Here is a 19,416-nt window from a genome sequence, read left to right on the forward strand (position 1 = left end):
CCAGTGGGACACAGACTCTGGGGGGCCATTGCTCCCTTGGTGGGAAAGGCCCCAGAGGAGGGGGGAGTTGGTACAGGGAGCTTCCTGCCACCAGGAGCTTTAATTACACTCTAATTACAGAGGCAACAGCAGACACAAACATCCCTGCCTGCTCCCAGGGAGACCCAGGAGTACTGCCCCTCCCCCCCCACACACTCTAGCCCACCAGCCCCCACTTTCCTCCCAGGGCTGCGATAGACCCAGGAGTCCTGGACGGCCAGAGGGCCAAGTGTGGGGCTCAGTAGCCTAATACCCCACAGATTTCTCACATGATGCCCATTCCAAAGTTTCCATCATGGAGTCAGGGGCTGACTCAATAAAATTGTCTGGGAATAGAACCCAGGAGTCCTGACTCCCAGCCCCCCCCACCCCAGTAAAGCTGTCCAGCTGCAGGCAGTGTGGGCTCCACCCCTTTATTGTGAGAGCAACACACGTTAAGAATGGAACAGCATCTGGGGAGTCCCTGAACCTCCACACCCTCAGAGGGCCCCCACATTCTCTCCCCGAGACCTCCCCAACCCCCATTCTGAGCCCCCCCATAACTCCCCTTCCTTCCCCTAGCTCCAGGCCCCCACTTCCCACCCTTCTTGGCTCCATGACCCCTAGTTCCAGAGGTCTCTCAAGTCCTGCGGGCACTTCTCCATCCCTGTCAGTTTCTCGTAGCTTTTCTGGGGTGGGGGTAGCTGTGGGTCTCATCAGGGGTTCCCCACAATCAGCGGGGGGGCCCCAGAGCAGTGGGGGTGGCTCCTGTGTCCGTTTGGCAGAAGTCCATGGAGCAAGATAAGGAGGAACCCAGCCCTGGAGATGAGTGGGGGCCCATGTCCCAGCCAGGGTGCAGGGGATCCATGTCTCTGCCCTGGATCGTGGGGCCCAGTCCTAGTTCTAGTGCCAGCCCTGGGAAGGGTGTGATTCCACCTCCGGGATGGCCACTGGGCAATTCCAGGGGACCAGCTGATGGAGGCAGGACAGTTTTGGGGGGACCATGCTCCAGCTTGAGAGTTGGGAAATAAATGGGGGGTCCATGTCCCAGCTGGGGGCTAAGGGGTGGCTCCAGGGTCCCAGCTGGGGGAGGGTGATGGGATGGCTCTGGACTCCGTGCTCCAGTTGGGGTGTCCATGTCCCAGCCAGGGGGCAGGGTGGCTGCAGGGCCCTTGCTCCAGCCAGGGCATTGGCCTCCAGGTCCCAGCCAGGGGCTATGGGGTGGCTCCAGGGTCTCAGCTGGGGAAGGGTGCAGGCCAGTCCTGGCATCCCAGCCAGGGGGTCTTGTCTCCCAGCTGGGAGTGGGGGGAGGCATCCTGGTCCCTTTGTGTTCTGGGCCCCCCCCAGTCTCAGACGCTGGTCCGGCAGGTGGTCGGGTGGGCCCCTGCAGAGGGGTGCGGGGGCCCCTTGCCCCCCGCACTGGTGACCCAGCGGTAGCACTGCGTGACGCTGCGGCTCTTGGCCCTGGCACCGCAGCGGGTGCAGTACACGATGCCCAATGCCACCATGATCACCAGGAAGACGCAGAGGGGCACCAACAGTGCCACCAACAGCCACCGGTCATCCCGCTTCCTCCGTGCCCGCTCCCCGCCTGGAGAGGTGCTGGGGTCCTCTGAAGGAGGCAGCGGAGCCCTGGCCCTGTCTGCCGCAGGGTCCCCCTCCCCCATGCTGTAGGGTGAGGCAGGAGCACCAGGGGACCTTGGAGATCTGAGGCTTGGGGGGCTGGTGCTGGGGGTTGGGGGGCCAATTGTGGGAGTGATAGCGGGGCTCGTGTGAGGAACTGGGGGGCCATCGGTGGGCTCTGGGCGGGCAGTGGATGTGGGAGGGATCCGGGTGGTGGTGCTGGGGATTGGGGGGCCAGTGGTGAGGTCTGGGGGAGCAGTGGTTGTGGAAGGGATTGGGGGGCTGGTGGTGGTTGCTGGGGGGGCAGTGAAGGGGCGAGGGGCTGAGTGGCCGGTGCTGGGGTGCGGGGCTGCAGGAGAGAGACCGGAGTGGGAAGCAGTGGGGTCGGAGAACGCCCGGGTCAGGCTGAATGGCTCGTCCGTCCCCAAAACCTGCAGCACCTCCGCCCCCCACTCCTGCTGGTCCCCGAAGCGTGGGTAGAAGGTCTGCTGCCTGGTGGCCAGCGCGGGGGGCTCTGCCAGGGGGGCACAGCTGATGCCGTCAGCCTCCAGCTCGTAGCCCTCGGTGCAGTAGCACTCGAAGCCGCCCACGTAGTTGACGCACATCTGCTGGCAGACGCCGGGGATCTGGCACTCGTCGTTGTCGACGCAGTGCTGGGGCGCCTCCTCGGCCGGGCTGAAGCCCAGGTGGCACAAGCACAGGTAGGAGCCCTCGGTGTTCTCGCACTGGTGCTCACACGGGGCGGTGCCGCATTCATCCCGGTCGGCGCAGCCCCCGGCCCCGTCCTCCTCGTAGCCCAGCTGGCAGCGGCACTGGAAGCCGCCGGGGAAGTTGTCACACAGCTGCTCACACGGGCCCGTGGCACACTCGTCCGTGTCCTCGCACGCACGCCCATCGCTGGCCAGCGTGTAGCCCACGGGGCACAAGCACCGGTACCCTCCGGCCTCTCCTGGCACACACTCAAACTGGCAGGGGTGGTTCTGGCAGCCATCAGCTGGGGCGCAGGAGTGCCCGTCGGGCAGCAAGGTGTGGCCGGCGTGGCACTCGCAGGAGTAGCTGGGACCCTCGTCCACGCACAGCTGCTGGCAGCCCCCATTGTCACCCTCGCACCAGTCCCCCTGCTCCTCCCCGCACAGGGGCTCCTCCTTGGACCAGCCCACGGCGCCGTCGTCCTGCTGCATGCACAGCACCGAGACAGGGGCTGCGTTGCCACAGGCCACGGATGCCACCGTGCCGAAGGGGATGTGGCTCAGGGCGCTGCTGACACGGCCGAAGGGCGTCGTGTAGCTCACGGGCCCCGTCTCCTCCGTGGCCAGCCCGTGGCACATGCCAGCGAAGCCGAAGTGGCAGAGGAAGCCGTCCACGGGCAGGGTGCACGAACCCTCCAGCCACTGGAAATTCTCCTGCGCGGCCGGGCCATAGCTCAGCACCACACAGCGCGAGGCCGAGCAAGCAGCACCCCCGGCCGGCTCGGCCCGCGCCCAGTTGGTGTAGAGCGTGTCTTGGTCGCCGGTGGTCCAGGTGAAACCACGCAGTGGGCGCTGCGGGAAGCATTGGCGTGGCTGGCGCTGCAGCCCGATCCAGAAGAGCCGCTGCTGCCCTGTACCCGGGCCCGTGGCCTGCAGCAGCTCCGCCACCTGGGCGGCCTCCTCGTGGTGCTTGAGTGTGGCCAGGTTCCCGCCGCGCTCCCGGCAGCTCCGCCAGGACTCCAGGAAGCTGCGGCGTTGGAAGAAGACAACGTAGCAGCCCTCGGGGCCGCAGGCAGCCTCGAGCCCCGGCCAGGCAGCCTCGGGCCCCGGCCAGGCACCCCGCACTGGCCCCACCAGCCCAGTCAAGAGCAGCCAGAGACACAGCATCGTCCTGGCGCCCACGGCTGCCTGCTCGGCTCTGTGCCTCCGCACGGAGCCCCTGCCCTTCTCTTCCCCTCGGCGGAGAGGGGCAGGATGGGACGGTGCACGCCCCTGCCCTTGTAAGGCAGAGAATTGGTCCCAGGCCCAGGGAGAGGGGGAGACAAGCTGGGAGGGGCAGCTGTGGGGATCCTGGACAGCCTGACCCAGAGGATGGAGGCAGGGTATGTGTGTGTGTGAGACCTTCCCTTGCTTGCGGCTGGATGAGAAATGCAGACCCCACTCCTCTCCAAGAGCTGGGATAGTCCTGGCTCCTAGCCCTCCTGATCTGACCACTAGATCCCGCTCCTCTCCTAGAGCTGGGGTAGATCCAGAGTCCTGTCTCCCAGCCCTCCTGGTCTAACCACTAGACATACCACTCCCCTCCTAGGGCTGGGGCTAGAACCCACGAGTCCAGACTCCCTGTCCCACCACCCTGCTTTCCTCTAGTAATTGCTGAAAGGGACAGACAGTGAATCTGCAGAGAATGGGTGTGTACAGTGACCATATGCTGCGGCTCACACTGACACACACATACAAAGACACATGCATATGCACACACAACACACTCACACACACTCTGCATACACTGCTCCATCCCCCTCGCCCACCCCAGTCCCAGACCTAGTTCAGCCCTTTGTTCCAGAAACCTGGAAGTTGGAACACTGGGTTGGAATTTGGTTCCTCACTTCCCCCCCTGCCCCCATGCCCTGCTGGGAGCGGGGAGAGGCTCATCGTGTGTTTCCTCCCGCCATCCTCCCCAGGACCTCATGATGATCAGGGCGATTCCCATGGGGAGCTGAGACCCGCAACAGGGCGCTGGGCCCAGACTGGGGGAAGTCAGTGTGCACGTGGGTGTGCGTGCACAGGAGAGTGAGTGCACACAAAGGTGCGCATTGCTTGGGAGGGCAGGAGAGCGTGGGGGGGGGGCATAGAGGGACCAGAATTGTTCCTCGCCCTCACTTTCCCACACATGTGTGAGTACCCCCATGTGCAGCTTAGTTTGACAAGCTCTCTTGTGCAAGCTCAGTTTCTTCTGCCTTCTAACTTTCCCCTGAAAGCATACCCGCCTGTGTACACACATTCCTGGGCATGCACAGCCATCTGTACGCACACCCTCCCATGCATGCATTTTCCTGGCCATGCACACCCCTGTGCACACATACACTCCTGGTCATGCACGTGTTCCTTACTTCGTCATTCACACACTGGTGTGATCATTGTCCCACTGCACACCTGCGCAGACCCCCTCACGCATCCTCCCATGCTGCCACACACCCATGCCACCACATTGTCTTAGAGGCTCCCACACTCACCAGTGTGTATGCATAGTCGCACTGCCATGCGTGTGCATGCCCACCTGAGCATTTGCACATGTGCATTCACTTGTGGGCACACCCCTGGGCATATTTGCACAGGTGCTTCCCGTGCACTCCTACCTGCTCACCCTGTCTACTAAGCCAACTGGCAGTCCCTAGGGGACCCCATTCCTGGGGAAGCCGAGGCCAGCAGTACAGGTTCGCAAGGCTCTGGAGCGCCCCCCCCATGGCCAGGCGAGGGGAGACAGGGAAGGGTCCGAGCTCTGCGATCCAGGAATCTCGGGCTGCAGCCCCGACTAGGGGGGCAGGGATCCCAGCTGTCTCTGCTGTGAACTGGGGGGGGGGGTGTTAGGCGGGCTTTGTGGCGGGTGTGTGTTTCGGTGTGTGTGGCATGAGCCGAGGGGGAGGGCACAATGGGCCCAGCCGCGGGGGCTGGCGAGGGGAGGGGAGCCGGGGGCGAGGGCTGCAGGTCGGATGGAGGCGCAGCGCGGAAATGCATGGAATTCCTTGCGTGTGGGAACCAGGAGGGGAGAGGGGGGCGGCCGGCCAGCCGTGGGGCCTTTCCCCGCTAGGGGGCGCCAGCTCTGCTCCCCTCCAGCCCCAGCTGGGGGCAATGGCTGGCTCAGGGGAGTGGGACACAGGGCTCCCCCCGCAGGCACACGGGCTGCGATCCAGCGCCCGTTCAGCGCCCCTCCGAGAGGTGAGTTTTCTGTCTCAGCCTGGTCCCTGTTGGGGCAGGAGCCCCCGCCCCATAGGTAGTAAGTGACCACATCCCGTGCTAGCGGCCCCACAGGGATCCCCACGGCGGGGGTGAGGGTACCCCAGGCATACGCTATGGGAGCTCTTCCGCCCCGTTTCCCCTCGTGCTAATCAACGCCCCCCCCCCGCCCCCCTGGTTTCTGCTTGGTTGTTTTAAGAGACTGCAAGAAACACTGGCTTGTGACTGATGGAGCTGGGCCCCCCTGGATCTGCTTGGGGCTGGGGGAGACACTGACCCCTAGACCCCCGCCAGGTATTCACCCCCCCCACCCTCCGATCAGACCGATGAACCCATCCCGCCCCGCTCCCCCTTCCCCTTCCGGCTGCAATGGGCCCATTCAGCCGGGTATCCCTGTGGGGAGGGATGGGGGTCAGGGAGCCAGCCCCTCCCTCGTTTTCATCCCCTTTCTGGACTCTTTCAGGCGGGGGGGGAAGGCTCTGTACTGGAGGGATGGGGGGGGGCTGATTCTGCCCTGGGTCCTGGTTGCAGGCTCGGGTGGGCGGGGAGAGGAGCTCCCCAGTTAAGGGGCCTCTAGGCTGGGCTATAGGGATCCTAGCGCAGTGATGTGGGTTGAGCACCACCTGGTGGCAATGGGAGGAACTGAGAGCCAGGGCTCCTGGCTTAGCTCTGAGAGGAGAGTGGTGTCTAACGGTCAGAGCATGGGCGCTGCTGGCAAACTTTGCATGCAGTGAGTGACTCGATTTACCCCAGGCCAGGCAGGGAAATGCACGTGTGAATCACTCCCATGTAGTTAGCCTTGAAGACCTGTGCTGCCCCCTGGCAGCCTGGGGCTGACACTGCCTAAGCCCTATGGTCTGTAAGGGCAGGCAGAATTCCTAGTTAGCAACAAGGATTATTCTTCGCATTTGTCCCGATGGCCTTGCCCCCCCAGGACCGCACAGCCCCTGATAGACCCCAGGGACCTGAGCCACAGCGCCAGCTGTGAGGGACGGGACAGGTAATGTTGATATTGGCCCTTTACACAAAGGGCCACAGTGGGGGCTGGGTGAGCATCCCCCACTCCCTTCCCCTAGCTGGGGATAGACCCCAGGAGTCCTTGCTCCCAGCTCTTGTGCTCTAACCAACAGATCCCACCCAGAGCTGGGGATAGACTCCAGGAGTCTATTTACACACATGCCCTTCCCACCTTCATCACAGTGGCCCTGTGTGTAGTGCAGGGCTGGGGAGAGCTGAGGTCCCCTTGGCCGGGAAACAATCATGGCAGGCTCAGAGTTCCAGACCTGGACATGGTCTCGTGCCCCACGCCTGGCAGCCCTAGGGACTGTGTCATCACAGCTCCCCCCAGCCCAGAGTATCTCCCATTACGTGTATGGAGGGAGCAGGGGAACCACCCCAAGGCCTGACTCCTGCCCTTAAGGATGGGGACAGATCCCCCAGAGAGGCTCACGGTTACATGGCTGCTTGGCCCCACTAGGAGCTGGGCTGCGACCCCCCTCCAAGTCAATCCACTCATGGGACACAGAACAGGGACCAGCACCCCACAGAGGGGAAAGGCCCCATATCTCACTCCCCTGAGCCAGCCTGTGCTTGAACCAGAGCTGGGACATACACTTCTTCTCAGCTCTCCCTCCCCAGCAGAGACAGGAGACAAGAGAGACACTAAGAAGCAAAAACAATTTAAAAATCAGGGTAAAAAACCCATTTACAGGTTTCTGTGTGTGCGGGGGTGATTTTCCTCCGCCATGTTCAATACAGAGAATGCGTCGCTTGGGAATCCTGCCCCAGGCCCAGCAAACACTCCCCCATGTCTGCACCCCAGCATTGCAATGTGGAGAGAGGGGGGCATGGAAAGAAGTTCCCCCACCCCACCAATGCAATCAGGCTCCTGCAAAGCTTGTGAATAACCCTTTAAGGCCAGCCATGTGCTTGGGAAAGGGTGAGGCTAGTTGGGGCCCCACCCCAATCCAGTTTGTTGTGTCATTGATCCCTTTATTCCTCCCCTCAAATTTCCTCCCCAACGCCCCCTTATTTGCTTCCCAAGGGCCAATCCCACAGGGATAGGGGGCCCCAGCTAGCCCCTCCCTCTGGTCCCTACAGCACATTCCCCATGGTGTTAGCCAGACTTGGGAGTGGGGGACTCCCTGGCCTCATTGACCCCTCCCCAGCAGGGGCATCTCCCTGAGATCCAGCCCGAAACAGCCTTGTCTGAACCCCACCCGCTCCTGCCTCTAGCAGGCTGCTGCAGGGGCCCACTTGGCCCCTAGGGGGAAGGGAGACATCACTGATGTGGCCAGGGCAGAGCCCAGGGATTGGGATGGAGAGTGCCCTGGGCTTATGAGAGAGGCACACCGTCCCTCTCCCCACCCCACCCAGACCCAACCCCCTGGCACTATGATTATTCTCCCCCACCCCCACCCCCAGAAAAAAGGTTCCCAAAAGAAGCCCTGTGATTGGTCAGCCAGCGAGAAAGGCAGAATCAAGGCGATACTGACAGGGAGGAAAGGGTTAATGAAGAGATGGGGCAGCTGAGCTAGTGGGGAGGGGGTGAGACAGGGGTGTCCCTATCTCACAGTGACCCCCAGCTTCTCCAGGATGCGGGTCCCCTTTTCCAGGTACTCGGCTCGCTGCAGCCAGAAGGTATCCTTGTCCTTCATGATGTCGGCCAACACGGCACCTCCCAGGAACACCATGTGCTTCCGCCGTGGTGGGTCCTCGATCCGGATCTTGAATTTCTGCAGGGGGAGAGAAGACCATTTATTAAAAACGGAATCCCCAGGATTCAAACCCAGAGCCAGGAGAAGAGGCTCCGCCCCCTCAGCTATGGGACGAGTGTGACTGGTCTCAGTCACAGGGTCAATGGGATCAGGATTTCACCCCTGGATTTTAAGGCCAGAAGGCCTGTTCTGAACCCCTGCATCACCCCTGGGCAAATCCCCCTCATATGGCAGGGGCCTCCTTGGCCCCACACGCAGGTCAGCTGCAATGGATTGTGGGTGGCACTGGGAAGCTGAGCTGGCCTGTCCCACGCAGGGAGGGGACTGTAGGCCCCAGGCCCATTGCAATGGAGCTAGGGTCCAGTGGGGCAGTGCCCATGCACCCCACATGGTGCCCACTCACCGACAGCTTCTCCACGTCGCCTTTGAGCACCCGCTCCAGGTAGAGCTGTTTGATCTCACGCTCCAGCCGAGAGGGCAGGCCCGGGTACATGGTGGAGCCGCCCGACAGCACAATGTGCTTGTAGAACTCTGCCCTGGGGAGAGGGATGGAGTGAGACAGACAACATCCCGTGGGAGGGGTCCTTGGGGCTCAGCCCCACTGCACCCCTAGGATCCCCACTCACCCTCCCAACCCCCCAGCTCCCCACTCAACCCCCAAACAACTTCCCCCAGGATCCCCCCAAACAGGCTTACCCCAGTGACTGCCTCCACTCACCCCCCAACGCCCTAGGATCTCCCCAGCAACCCCCCTCCAATCGGCCCCCTGGAATCCACCAGCAACCTCCCAATCCCCAATAATTCCATCACCTCCCCTACTAGTTCTCACACACACAAAAAATCCCCACCAATGGTCTTGCCTCCTAGGCCTGCAGGCCCCCCCGCCTGCGGCCCAGTGTCGGGAGAGGGGGCTCCAGGCTCCACCTCCCACCCCCTTGCTCACCTGGTGTCGATATCAGCTGCCTGGATGGTGTTGAAGAGCAGCTCAGCCACACCCACGCCCTCCACATTGATGAGGTGGGGCTGGAATAGGGCCTCGGGCGCCTCAAACCGCTCACCCCCCACCTTGATCACACGTCCATCGGGCAGCTGTGGGGAGCAGAGGGAGAGGCTGTCAGCAACACTGCCTGAGTCTGCAGAGAGCCTGAGCTGATTGCTCCAAGGGGGAGAATCACCCCAGGCATCCTAATGGGGTGTTAACTCCCAGCCCCACTGTGCTAAGGTCCCCACCATCCCAGCAAAGGTCTCTCAATGGGGCAGGAGTGACCCACCCATCCACCAAGCAGAGACATACCCCCAGCCGCTCCCTCACCATGTAGGACTCCACCAGCACTGTGGTCTCTTGAGCCAGCTTCTGCTCCTGCTCAATGTTGTACCCCACATAGCAGAGCTTCTCCTTCATCATCCGCACCGTCTCGAAATCCGCAGAGTGGTTAAAAGCGTAACCCCGCAGCAACAGGAGCTGCCAGGAGGGGGAGACAGAGTCATGGGGGGAACCTGCAGTACCAGCAGCTGCCAGGAGGGGGAGACTATAGTAACAGGAGCTGCTGGGGCCCTTCCCATAGAAGTCCCGCCCCTCCCTCTGGCCTCCTGTGAGGATCTGGGGAAGGCATGGGTACGATCTAGGCACTCCGAGTGGGAGCAGGAACTGGCTGCCTGGCTCCTTCCCACGCGGGACGCTCCTTTCGAGGTGCAGCCTTTTGCCTGCCCGACGCCCTGTTCGCCCCCACAGTGGGCAGAAAGTCCGAGGGCTGGTGGCAAAGGAGGAGGCTGGACGGTTATAAAGGGGAAGATCTGAGCTCTTGGGAGGTTTGGGCCATTTTCGACAGAGTAGCCTTGAGGCAGGGGCCCTGCCTGAGCCCAGCTGCGTGGAGGCCTCCCCAGGGAAAGGGAACTAGTGGCAGGCGCTGCAGGCAGGAGGTCGGGGCTGCAGGATCTGAGCTCGCTCTGCTGCGTGGGATGAGGTCAAAGGGCAGCAGGTGAGTTTCGGGGCAGGGTCCGGGTGCGATATCTGCTTCACAGCTGCCGCGGGGCTCCTGGGGGAGCCGAGCTGGACCCAGAAAGCTCACACCTTGGGACAGGGGCTGGACTCCATTTAGGTTCCGGGAGGCTTAAGACATCCAGGGACCCTGGGGCGTGGATTCCCCTCACAGCAGTCCGACAGGCGGCTAGCAAATCTATGACGCACCCTCAGCCGGCTCTCACCTTGATGAGGTAGCGGGTGATGTCCCGTCCCGCGATGTCCAACCGCCGGGTGAGGTGGGGCAGGGAGAAGCCCTCGTAGACAGGGCAGATGTGGGTCACACCGTCCCCAGAGTCCACCACCACCCCAGTCAGCAGGCCTGAAATGGGAGGGGAGGTTACTGTGCTGAGAGGCAATACGCCCATCTACCCTGGTATCCCACCTCCAAAGGCATCAGGACTGGCCATGTCAGGAAAGGTGACAATGGCCCCTTTGTGGCGAAACAGGAAATAACATGCCCAGAGGTGACATCTCCCCTGCCCATCCTCCCAAAGCAGGGCTTCCCTGGTCATTCCCTGCACTTCCCTCCCTAAACCCTGCTCCCCTCTCAGCCTCCAGGACATCCAGTGGCAGTGAGTTCCCCAGGCCAGCACACTGGTTGACTGGTTCACTCACCTGCCATACAAGCAGGATAGATTTCACCACGGTAACACGTTCCCCTGCATTCCCTCTACTGCCCCTGACTCTGCCACCTCTACTCCCCCCAGACCTCTTGCACCCTCCCCCCTCTGGCCCTCCCATACCTCACCTTCTCAGCCCCTTCCATCCCCCTTCAGGCCCCCACCCCTGCTCCGGCCCCAGCGCCCCCTCACCCTGGGCGTAGAGAGTCAGCACGGCCTGGATGGCGATATACACGCCTTCGAACTGGTACGTCTCGAACATCACCTGGGGGGAGAGAAGAAACCATGGGCACAGCCCCGCCACTGCCCTTCAACCCCAACCTCCCGCCCCTGCTATCCCAGCCCTGGGCTCCCTCCCCCACCCGATGTCCCTCAAGCTCTGCCAGTGCCCCTCAATCCTGCCCCACAGCTGCCCCCCCCCGGGCTGTGCTGATGCCCCTCAGTCCTGCCCCGCAGCCCCCTCCCCCCCCGGCTGTGCTGATGCCCCTCAGTCCTGCCCCGCAGCCCCCTCCCCCACCCGGGCTGTGCTGATGCCCCTCAATCCCGCCCCACAGCCTCATCCCGTGCTGATGCCCCTCAGTCCCACAGCCCAGCCTGACCTCGATGATCTTCTCGCGGTTCTTGGTGGGGTTCATGGGGGGCTCGGTGAGCAGGATCTTACAGGTGCGGGGGTCGACGTTGAGTTTCTCGGGCCCGAAGGTGTAGTCCCACAGGTACTTCATGTCGTCCCAGTTGCGCACGATGCCGTTCTCCATGGGGTAGTTCACCTCCAGCATGGAGCGCAGCTCGCTGGCCTCATCCCCTACCATCAGGTCCTGGGGCGGCGGTGGGGAGGGAGGAGATTTGAGACACCAGCACTTTGGCTAAGCCACCACGGGAGGCCAGGGCCCCTCTGCCCCAGATCCCTAAGGAGCCCGTCCCCCCAAGGGAAGGCTCCCCTTCAAAGCCCCCCTCCCCTTACCTGACCCCTGTGGGACATGCCCCCCCTGCCAGAGCCTGACCTTGATCTCGATGTTGCCCACACGAGCGGTGGAGCGGATGATGGGGCGCCCGACCAGTGCGGGGAAGATGTGCTCAGGGAAGTTGGAGCCGGCAAAGCCGCACTTAACGAACTGGGGAGACAGAGAGAGGAAAATGAACCAGGTGACAACCCCTCCGAGTCTCCACCCACCCAGCCACACAGGATCTCCCCAAGCTGGGGGTAGATCTGCCCCATTCCTCCCTCCAGCTGGCTTAGCGGCACCGGAGAGACATGCTGGGGCCACTTGGCTACTCCTGTTACCCTCAAAACACCTAGAGGGACCCAGTTACCTTTGTTCTGAGGTGGGGGGGATCCCAGGCTAGCTGGGCCCACCAGGATGATTGGGGGTGAGGAGCAGAAGGATACCAGGCTGGATGGTCACTGGAAATATCACCCTTTAAATCCCTACAGAATTTCTCCCCTCAGCCCCAAATCCTCTTGGCCCAGCCCTGAGCCACAGACACCCCTGCCCCGGGGGGGGGGGGGAAGGAGCCAAATTGCTGCAAAGAACTGTGTCCAATGCCCCCTGGGCTGGCCTGACCCTCCCTATCTGCACACCAAGCACTAGCAGGAGGTGCTACATGTATACAGGGTCACAAGCCCCACCTCCCTCCCCAGCCATGGAGGGAAGTAGCCCTGGGTGCAGAGTCTAGAGGAAGTGACACTTCTGCTTTTGTAGACACTCACCACTCCCTCGCTCCCCGCCTCTCCTCTCCACTCCCCCGCCATGGAAAGGGAGAGGCTCCATCGGTACCCTCATGCAGGGAGATGTGGATACCCTGCTATTAGAAATATTAGGGTAGTGCCTAGAGGCCCTGTAAAGCAGCGGTTCTCAACCAGGGGTCCAGGGCCCCCTGGGGGGCCGTGAGCAGGTTTCAGGGGGTCTGCCAAGCAGAGCCAGCATTAGACTCACTGGGGCCCAGGGCAGAAAGCCGAAGCCCTGCTGCATGGGACTGCAGCCTGGGGCCCCGAGAACCACCACCTGGGGCCGAAGCCAAACTCTGAGCAACTTAGTTTCGTGGTGCCCCCTGTGGAGTGGAGCCCCAGGCAATTGCCCTGCTTGCTACCCCTTAATGCCAGCCCTGCAGAAAACCAGGTGTTGTGGTCCAGGAGCGCCATGGAGCTTTTATAGCATGTTGGGTGGGCCTCTGAAAGAAACATGTTGAGAACCCCTGCTGTAACGGACTAAGATAATATCCCTTTAAATAGTGAGTCCTTTAGGGGTGCTCACCGTGTTCTATGCTTTAGAAGTCAGAGCAGCAGTATGAGAGCAGGGCCCCCATTATGCCAGGCACTACCTAGACATACAGTGAGAGACAGTCCCTGCCCCGAAGAGCTCCGTCTGAACAGACAAGGGGTGGGAGGGGAAACTGAGGCCCAATGACAGGAAAGGTCCCACCCAAGGTCACACAGGAAGATGGTGGCATAGCTACAAGTAGAGTCCCAGTCCCACCCCCACTTAAGCATGCTGCTTAATTTTGTTCCTATCTGTGGATGACCTCATTACCCATCGCAGTGCCCTGCCACCTCTCCAAGCCTGGCCTCTTGAACACCCAATGACAGTGAGCTCTGCAAGTTAATTAAGAGTTTGTGTAAAAGTACTGGGCCTGATCCTCTCACCTGCCCCCAGGGCATTGGGCCCATTACTCCCCCTGAGCAGTGTAAGTTTCACCCAAGGCTCCTTGGCTCCCAGATTAGGCAAGAGTGTCCCCCTAGGCCTTCCTCAGACCCATTAACCTGTGGAACCCTCTGCCACTGGACACAGCTTGCAGGTTAATTCTGTCTCGTGTTGAACAGCAGGCCTGGGCAATCATAGCAAAAGCACTGGCAGACTGGCCCTGCCTGCTGTGGGAGAGTGAACCCTGCAGCGAGCAAGCGGATGTGGAGAAAGAGGAAATGCAAGAGCTGAGCCTGCTTCTGCTAGCACAACACATGCACTCACCCCAGCAGAGAGGCACCCGCAGACCCAGCCTGCTGGAGACAGGCACATCCCATCTGGCTCTATCGCTCCTAGCAGCACCCTGCATTTCTGGGCAATCTCTCCTTCTTCTGCCTACGGACACCGCGAGGCCAAAGCCTCTAGAGCAACAGCCCTTAAAGAGAAATCTCATTTCTGATTCCTTTTACAGGCACTTTCCTGGCGTCCCCCCTGCAAAGCGGGTTTTGCTTCGTGTTTCATTTACAAATTACCTTCCGCTTTGGCATAATGCAGGCCTGTGTCCCCTTTAACCCCCAACTCAGCAAGTGTGGGCGGGGCTGCCATTGTGCCAGGCACTGCACAGACCCTGACCGAGATCAGGGCCCTATTGTGCCAGGCGCTGCACAGAGCCCCCTCCCCCCTGGCTGAATTGGGACCCCTTGCGTTGGGTGCTGCACGGAGCTGAGATCGGGGCCCTGGTGAGAACAGCCAGGTTGTAGACACTTCCGACTGACGCTTGGATAGATCCAGCGAGCAGTGCCAGAGTTCCCTGCCAAACACACAGCATTGCTGCTAACCTGCAGAACTCACATGGCAATTGCCAGACTGGCTCAGAGCCAAGGCCCCTCTCGCCCGGAATACTGTCTCTGACAGTGACCACTGCCTGTGGAATTGGTCAGTGGAAGGTGTAAGACTCCTGCAGTAGGCAATGGGGAATAATCCTCCACACATTAGCCTCCCCCTGCTCTCTCACTAATGGGTAGAGATTGGCTCAACCCCTGGAGTTTGAGGTTTCATCCCCCTGCCAGGATTTGTGTCAGCTTCAACAATTCCAACTCTGCAGATTCTGCTTCTCCACAAAAATAAGCAATCCCTTCTTGGACTTTGCTGAGTTTTCAGCCTCAACAATGACAGGTTTCAGAGTAGCAGCCGTGTTAGTCTGTATTCGCAAAAAGAAACGGAGTACTTGTGGCACCTTAGAGACTAACCAATTTATTTGAGCATAAGCTTTCATGAGCTACAGCTCACTTCATCGGATGCTCACTTCATCGGATGCATCCGATGAAGTGAGCTGTAGCTCATGAAAGCTTATGCTCAAATAAATTGGTTAGTCTCTAAGGTGCCACAAGTACTCCTTTTCTTTTAGCCTCAACAATGTCCTGTGGCAGTGAGTCCCACGGGCTAAATATATCTTGTGTGAACCAGCATTGCCTTCTCTCAGCCTTGACTTCATGGCAAAGCTTGCCATTGAAGCAGGTTAAAAAGAGTTTGTCGCTTGGAAATATTGAAGAAAAGACTCTTACAATGTTCGCTTTAATGTATATCACACACTGAGGCTTCTTTACAGATAGAGGAGTGCCTGTGGAAGTGGGGGTTTGCCCCACAGAGGTGATGAAAGGGTTAATGTGGGCCTGAGAGCCCAATTAACACAGCTGGCTGCACCTGGAAGGTGGGCCAGGCCTCAGTGAAGATGAAGCTCAGCTGGGGAGGAGCTGGATGGAGCTATAAAAAGAGAAAGGGGGGGGGGTGGAAGAACCATCCTGGTGAGGGGAAGGGGAGAGAAGAGAGAGCCCTAAGTAGCATGGTAAGGTTCTGATTGTGGGTAGGGGTGCCTGGAAGGCACCAGATTGAAGCAAGCTCCTTTGCCTGACCTGACCCGACCCAAGGGTAGGGCCCAGATCTCTGGGAGAAACCCTAGGAGCTTGTTACACAGCCCAGAGGGAAGCTGGGGATGAGGCCTGAAGAAAGGACAGAGACCAGGGAGACAGTGACAAAGCATCTGATGGCACAGAGCTTGGCTGCATGTGCTAGGGGCCCTAGACTGAACCCAGCATAGAGGGTAGGCCTGGACCCTCCCCCAAGCAGCCCCTGGGAGAGGTAGTGTGAGGCCTCTGAGAAGGGTGACTGAAAGAGAGGCTGGTGTGAAGGGCTGTAGGGAATCACAGGGCCTGGAGTTGAGTACCAAAGATCCAGTGTAAGAATGGGGACTACTGTTAGTTTTGGCTACCAGAAGCTAAAGGGGTAGAAGCGAGTGGTGAGAAGAGGAACTCCACCACAGTTGGTGTGACCAAGGGCAGGGGAAGTAGTGAGGAAACAGCTGTTACCTCTCCATTCTCCACAAGGGCAAGCACGAGGGTGAGCCCACTCTTCTACAGGACTGGAAGGGAGCTCCTTGACTAGCAAGTCTATCACAGCCCCCCTCTCCCCCCGAGCATCCATCTCTGGGGGGGGCGTTTGCCCCCCACTGCTGGGGGAAGCTGTACCAGATCCTCCTGCCTCTGAGGGGCACAACCCTTCTTCTCACTTCTAGCCTCAGCTGATCCCTGGCCAGTTTAACCCCATTTGTTCTTGTGTCCACTTAAACTTCAATAGCTCTTCTCCCTCAGGGGTTCTCCCCCGTGTATTTAGAGGGAGCAACCAGATCCCTTCTCTGGCCAGGCTGAAGAGACTCCGCTCTTCCAGGCTCCTCCCCTAAGATTGGCTCTCCATTCCTCTGATCAGCCTAGGAGCCAGCTTCTCTGTTGAAGGGGGTGACCAGAACTGCACCCAGCATTCCTGATGTGCTCTTACCACTGCCTTGTCTAATAGTCTTCATGCTCCCCCGCTCTCTAATGGAGGTGCCTTACTTATACTGGATATAAAAAGTTCCCCCTACACAATGCAATTCAGCAGAGGGGATGAGTCAGGGTGGGGTGACAGCTGAGATTTCTGGGTTCTATTCTTGGCTCTGCCACTGAGCTGCTGTGTGACCCCCAGCAAGTCCCTTTTCCTGCCTCAGTTTCTCTTCCCACCCTTTGTCTATTCAGATGGTGAGCTCTGCAGGGCAAGGACTGTCTCTCGCTGGGTGGCTGGGCAGCACTGGGCACAAGGGGGCTCTGAGCTCGCTCAATGGGTCTGGCACGACAAGGGCCCTTGACTTGAGGCTGGGAGTAGAGCTTCCACCGTAATGCAAAGAAGAAACAGAAATGGACTTTTCTCAGACTGGAAAAATGGCTCCGGTGCCAGTGGCCGAGGCTGCCCCTGGGCCTCCCCGGGCTGCCCCGCTCTCTGCGGGGAGCTGGGCCCCGTGTATGAGCCAGGGCAAGCAGGAAGCGCCAACGCCGAGAAGCTGGAGGAGTCGCTGGGCCCCTTCCCCACCCGGGGCAGCCGGCCAAGCCGGAACAGGGGCAGCCGCCGCCCGCGCAGTTACCCCGCCTGCTCCTCCACCTGGCGAGCGGGAACCCAGCACCGCACCCCGGGGAGCGGGGCGAGGCTCTTCCGGCGGCTGCAGAACCCTTTAAGCCGATTGCTTCTTGCCGGGGCCAGTGGGAAGGCCCGCTCCGCCCTGCTCCTCCCGGGGCCCGCTTCCCCCCCCCCGAACCCCGCTGAAACCACCGCGCTGGCGGCGAGGCTGGGCCGGGTCTCGGTCCCGAGGCCCGGCTCGCCGCCGCCCTTGCCCCCAGCCGCCGCCCCTGCGCAGGGGTGGGTGGGGCCGGCCGGGGCTGCACACTCACCCCCGTGCCATTGTCGCACACCACCACCCTGCGGCCCTGGCTGTCCATGGGGGCTCCGCCTCTCGCTGCCCTGCGCCGTCTGAGCCACGGAACCCCGGCCCCAGCCCAGCGCCCCGGCTCCCAGCGCAGGAAACCGGCCCCGCTGATGTAACGTCCTGGGCTGGGACCGCGTCGGGGGCGTGGTGCGGCTGTGGGCCACGTGCTGCTGCCCCCTGCTGGGCAGAATCCGAAAAGGGGGTCCCCGCTGCCGCGGCCCCCGCGGGAAAAGCTGCCTTTAGTCAGCGGCTTGCTGGTCGAGCAGGGGCCGGCAAACTTTTTGGCCTGAGGGCCGCATCGGGTTTCTGAATTGTATGGAGGGCCGGGTAGGGGAGACTGCCTCCCCAAACAGCCAGGCGTGGCCCAGTCCCCGCCCCCTATCCGACCACCCCCCTCTGCTTCTCACCCCCTGACGGCCCCATAAGGACCCCTGCCCCATCCACACACCCCCTGCTCTCAGGCCCCTGACTGCCCCCGGCCCCTGATTGCCACCCGCAGCCCCATCCAACCCTCCCTCTCCTTCCTGAGTGCCCCTACAGCCCCATCCAACCACCCCTTCTCCCTGATCGTCCCCGGACCCCCTAACTGCCCGCCACCACCCCATCCAACCCTCCCTCTCCTTCCTGACTGCCTCCCTGGGACCCCCGCCCCCATTCAACTCCCGTGGTCCCTGTCCTTTGACCGCCCCAACCGCTATCCATGCCCCGACCACCCCCTAAGCCGCCCTGCCCTCTATCCAGCCCCCGCTCCCTGCCCCCTTACCGCACAGCACAGAGCACCGGATCAGGCCGGGCTGCCCAGAGCATTGCACGGTGAGGTGAGGCTGTGGGGGAGGGGGGACAGCAGGAGAGGGGCCAGGGACTAGCCTCCCGGGCCAGGAACTCAGGGGCCGGGCAGGACGGTCCCGTGGGCCAGATGTGGCCCGTGGGCGTAGTTTGCCAACCTCTGTGTTAGAGCCACACACACAGCAAGAGTCCGGGGGCACCTGGCAGGTCATGACAGGGGTCTGCATCTTGGGGCACAGTGGGGGTCACTGGGTCAAGGGGGGAGAGGCCATACTGTCTGGATTACCCCCATTACTGCAGGGGCTCAGCACCTCTCTAGTTCCCCTTCCCTACAGGAGGCAGGGCAGCGCTGTGATCCCTACTGTAGAGGCCTGGCCCATGTCAGCTGGCTTGGATTAATGGGGCTCTGGTTGCAGGGCTGTAGAATTGCTGTGTAAACATTCAGGTTTGGGCTGGAGCCCAAGCTCTGGGACCCCAGGAGGGGGGAGGCTCCCCTGGCTCCAGCTGGAGTCAGAATGTCTGCACGGCAAGTTTAGGGCCCTGCAGCCTGTGGGAGTCTACTTGCTGTGTAGACATCCCCTCAGTGCTCTGGATTCCTAGCGGTTAAGGCCAGAAGGGACCATAGATCATCCAGCCTGATCTGTCTAGCACAGGCCTGACCGTCTCACCCCATTCCCCCTCAATTGAGCCCCAAGACTTTAGTTAAACCAAAGCATTTCAGTCTCCAGAGACTGACTTGTTGTGAGCCCCAGGCAGAGAACGGGGGAGGGGCCCCCAATGCCCCCAGGTCCTGCAGTGGCAAGGAATTGCTGAGGTGAGCTGTGCCCAGGGGATCCCAGTAGGCCACCCACGCCCCATGCTGCAGGGCGTGTGTGTGTGAAAACCCCCTAAGGTCCCTGCCAATCTGACCTGGGGGAAATTCCTTCCCATCCCGGTGATCAGCTGGACCCTGAGCATCCGGGCAGCAGGCACTAGCCTGGCAGCTAGAGGAAAGATTCTGTGAACAGGCTCAGAGCCCAGCACCCACCTTTCCTCACCCTCCTTCTGGTGTCCAGTCTCCAGCTGTGGCCGAGCCCTGATGCTTCAGAGGAAGAGGAGGGGAGCCAACCATTCAACCAACCCAGAATAGAGCTGGCCCATTGTGCATCAGCCAGAAAAGTGACTTGGCCAAGGGGACACCAGGGGAGGCTGGTGGGGAAGGGAAGTGAACCCAGGCTTGTCCCCTGGCCCCTGAACCA

At 61.2% G+C, this 19,416-nt stretch overlaps 2 protein-coding genes across 2 annotated transcripts; both read right to left on the reverse strand.

Annotated features, from left to right (window-relative positions):
* Positions 1-601: 601 nt before the first annotated feature.
* CD248 (CD248 molecule) lies at positions 602-3,556 on the reverse strand. Its single transcript, XM_073354828.1, has one exon. It carries the CDS (start codon positions 3,495-3,497, stop codon positions 1,368-1,370), a length of 2,130 nt encoding a protein of 709 aa, XP_073210929.1. The 5' UTR covers positions 3,498-3,556; the 3' UTR covers positions 602-1,367.
* Positions 3,557-7,227: 3,671 nt separating this feature from the next.
* Positions 7,228-17,532, reverse strand: LOC140914251 (actin-related protein 2-B-like). Its single transcript, XM_073351643.1, has 9 exons — positions 17,358-17,532; positions 11,926-12,036; positions 11,524-11,739; positions 11,117-11,189; positions 10,487-10,623; positions 9,594-9,743; positions 9,225-9,370; positions 8,685-8,817; positions 7,228-8,299 (listed from the first exon to the last, which is right to left on the reverse strand). The coding sequence occupies exons 1-9, from the start codon at positions 17,403-17,405 to the stop codon at positions 8,129-8,131; spliced, it is 1,185 nt and encodes a 394-aa protein (XP_073207744.1). The 5' UTR covers positions 17,406-17,532; the 3' UTR covers positions 7,228-8,128.
* Positions 17,533-19,416: the final 1,884 nt, after the last annotated feature.

This window comes from Lepidochelys kempii, chromosome 7 (assembly GCF_965140265.1).
Source record: "Lepidochelys kempii isolate rLepKem1 chromosome 7, rLepKem1.hap2, whole genome shotgun sequence".
NCBI classification, from domain to species: domain Eukaryota; kingdom Metazoa; phylum Chordata; order Testudines; family Cheloniidae; genus Lepidochelys; species Lepidochelys kempii.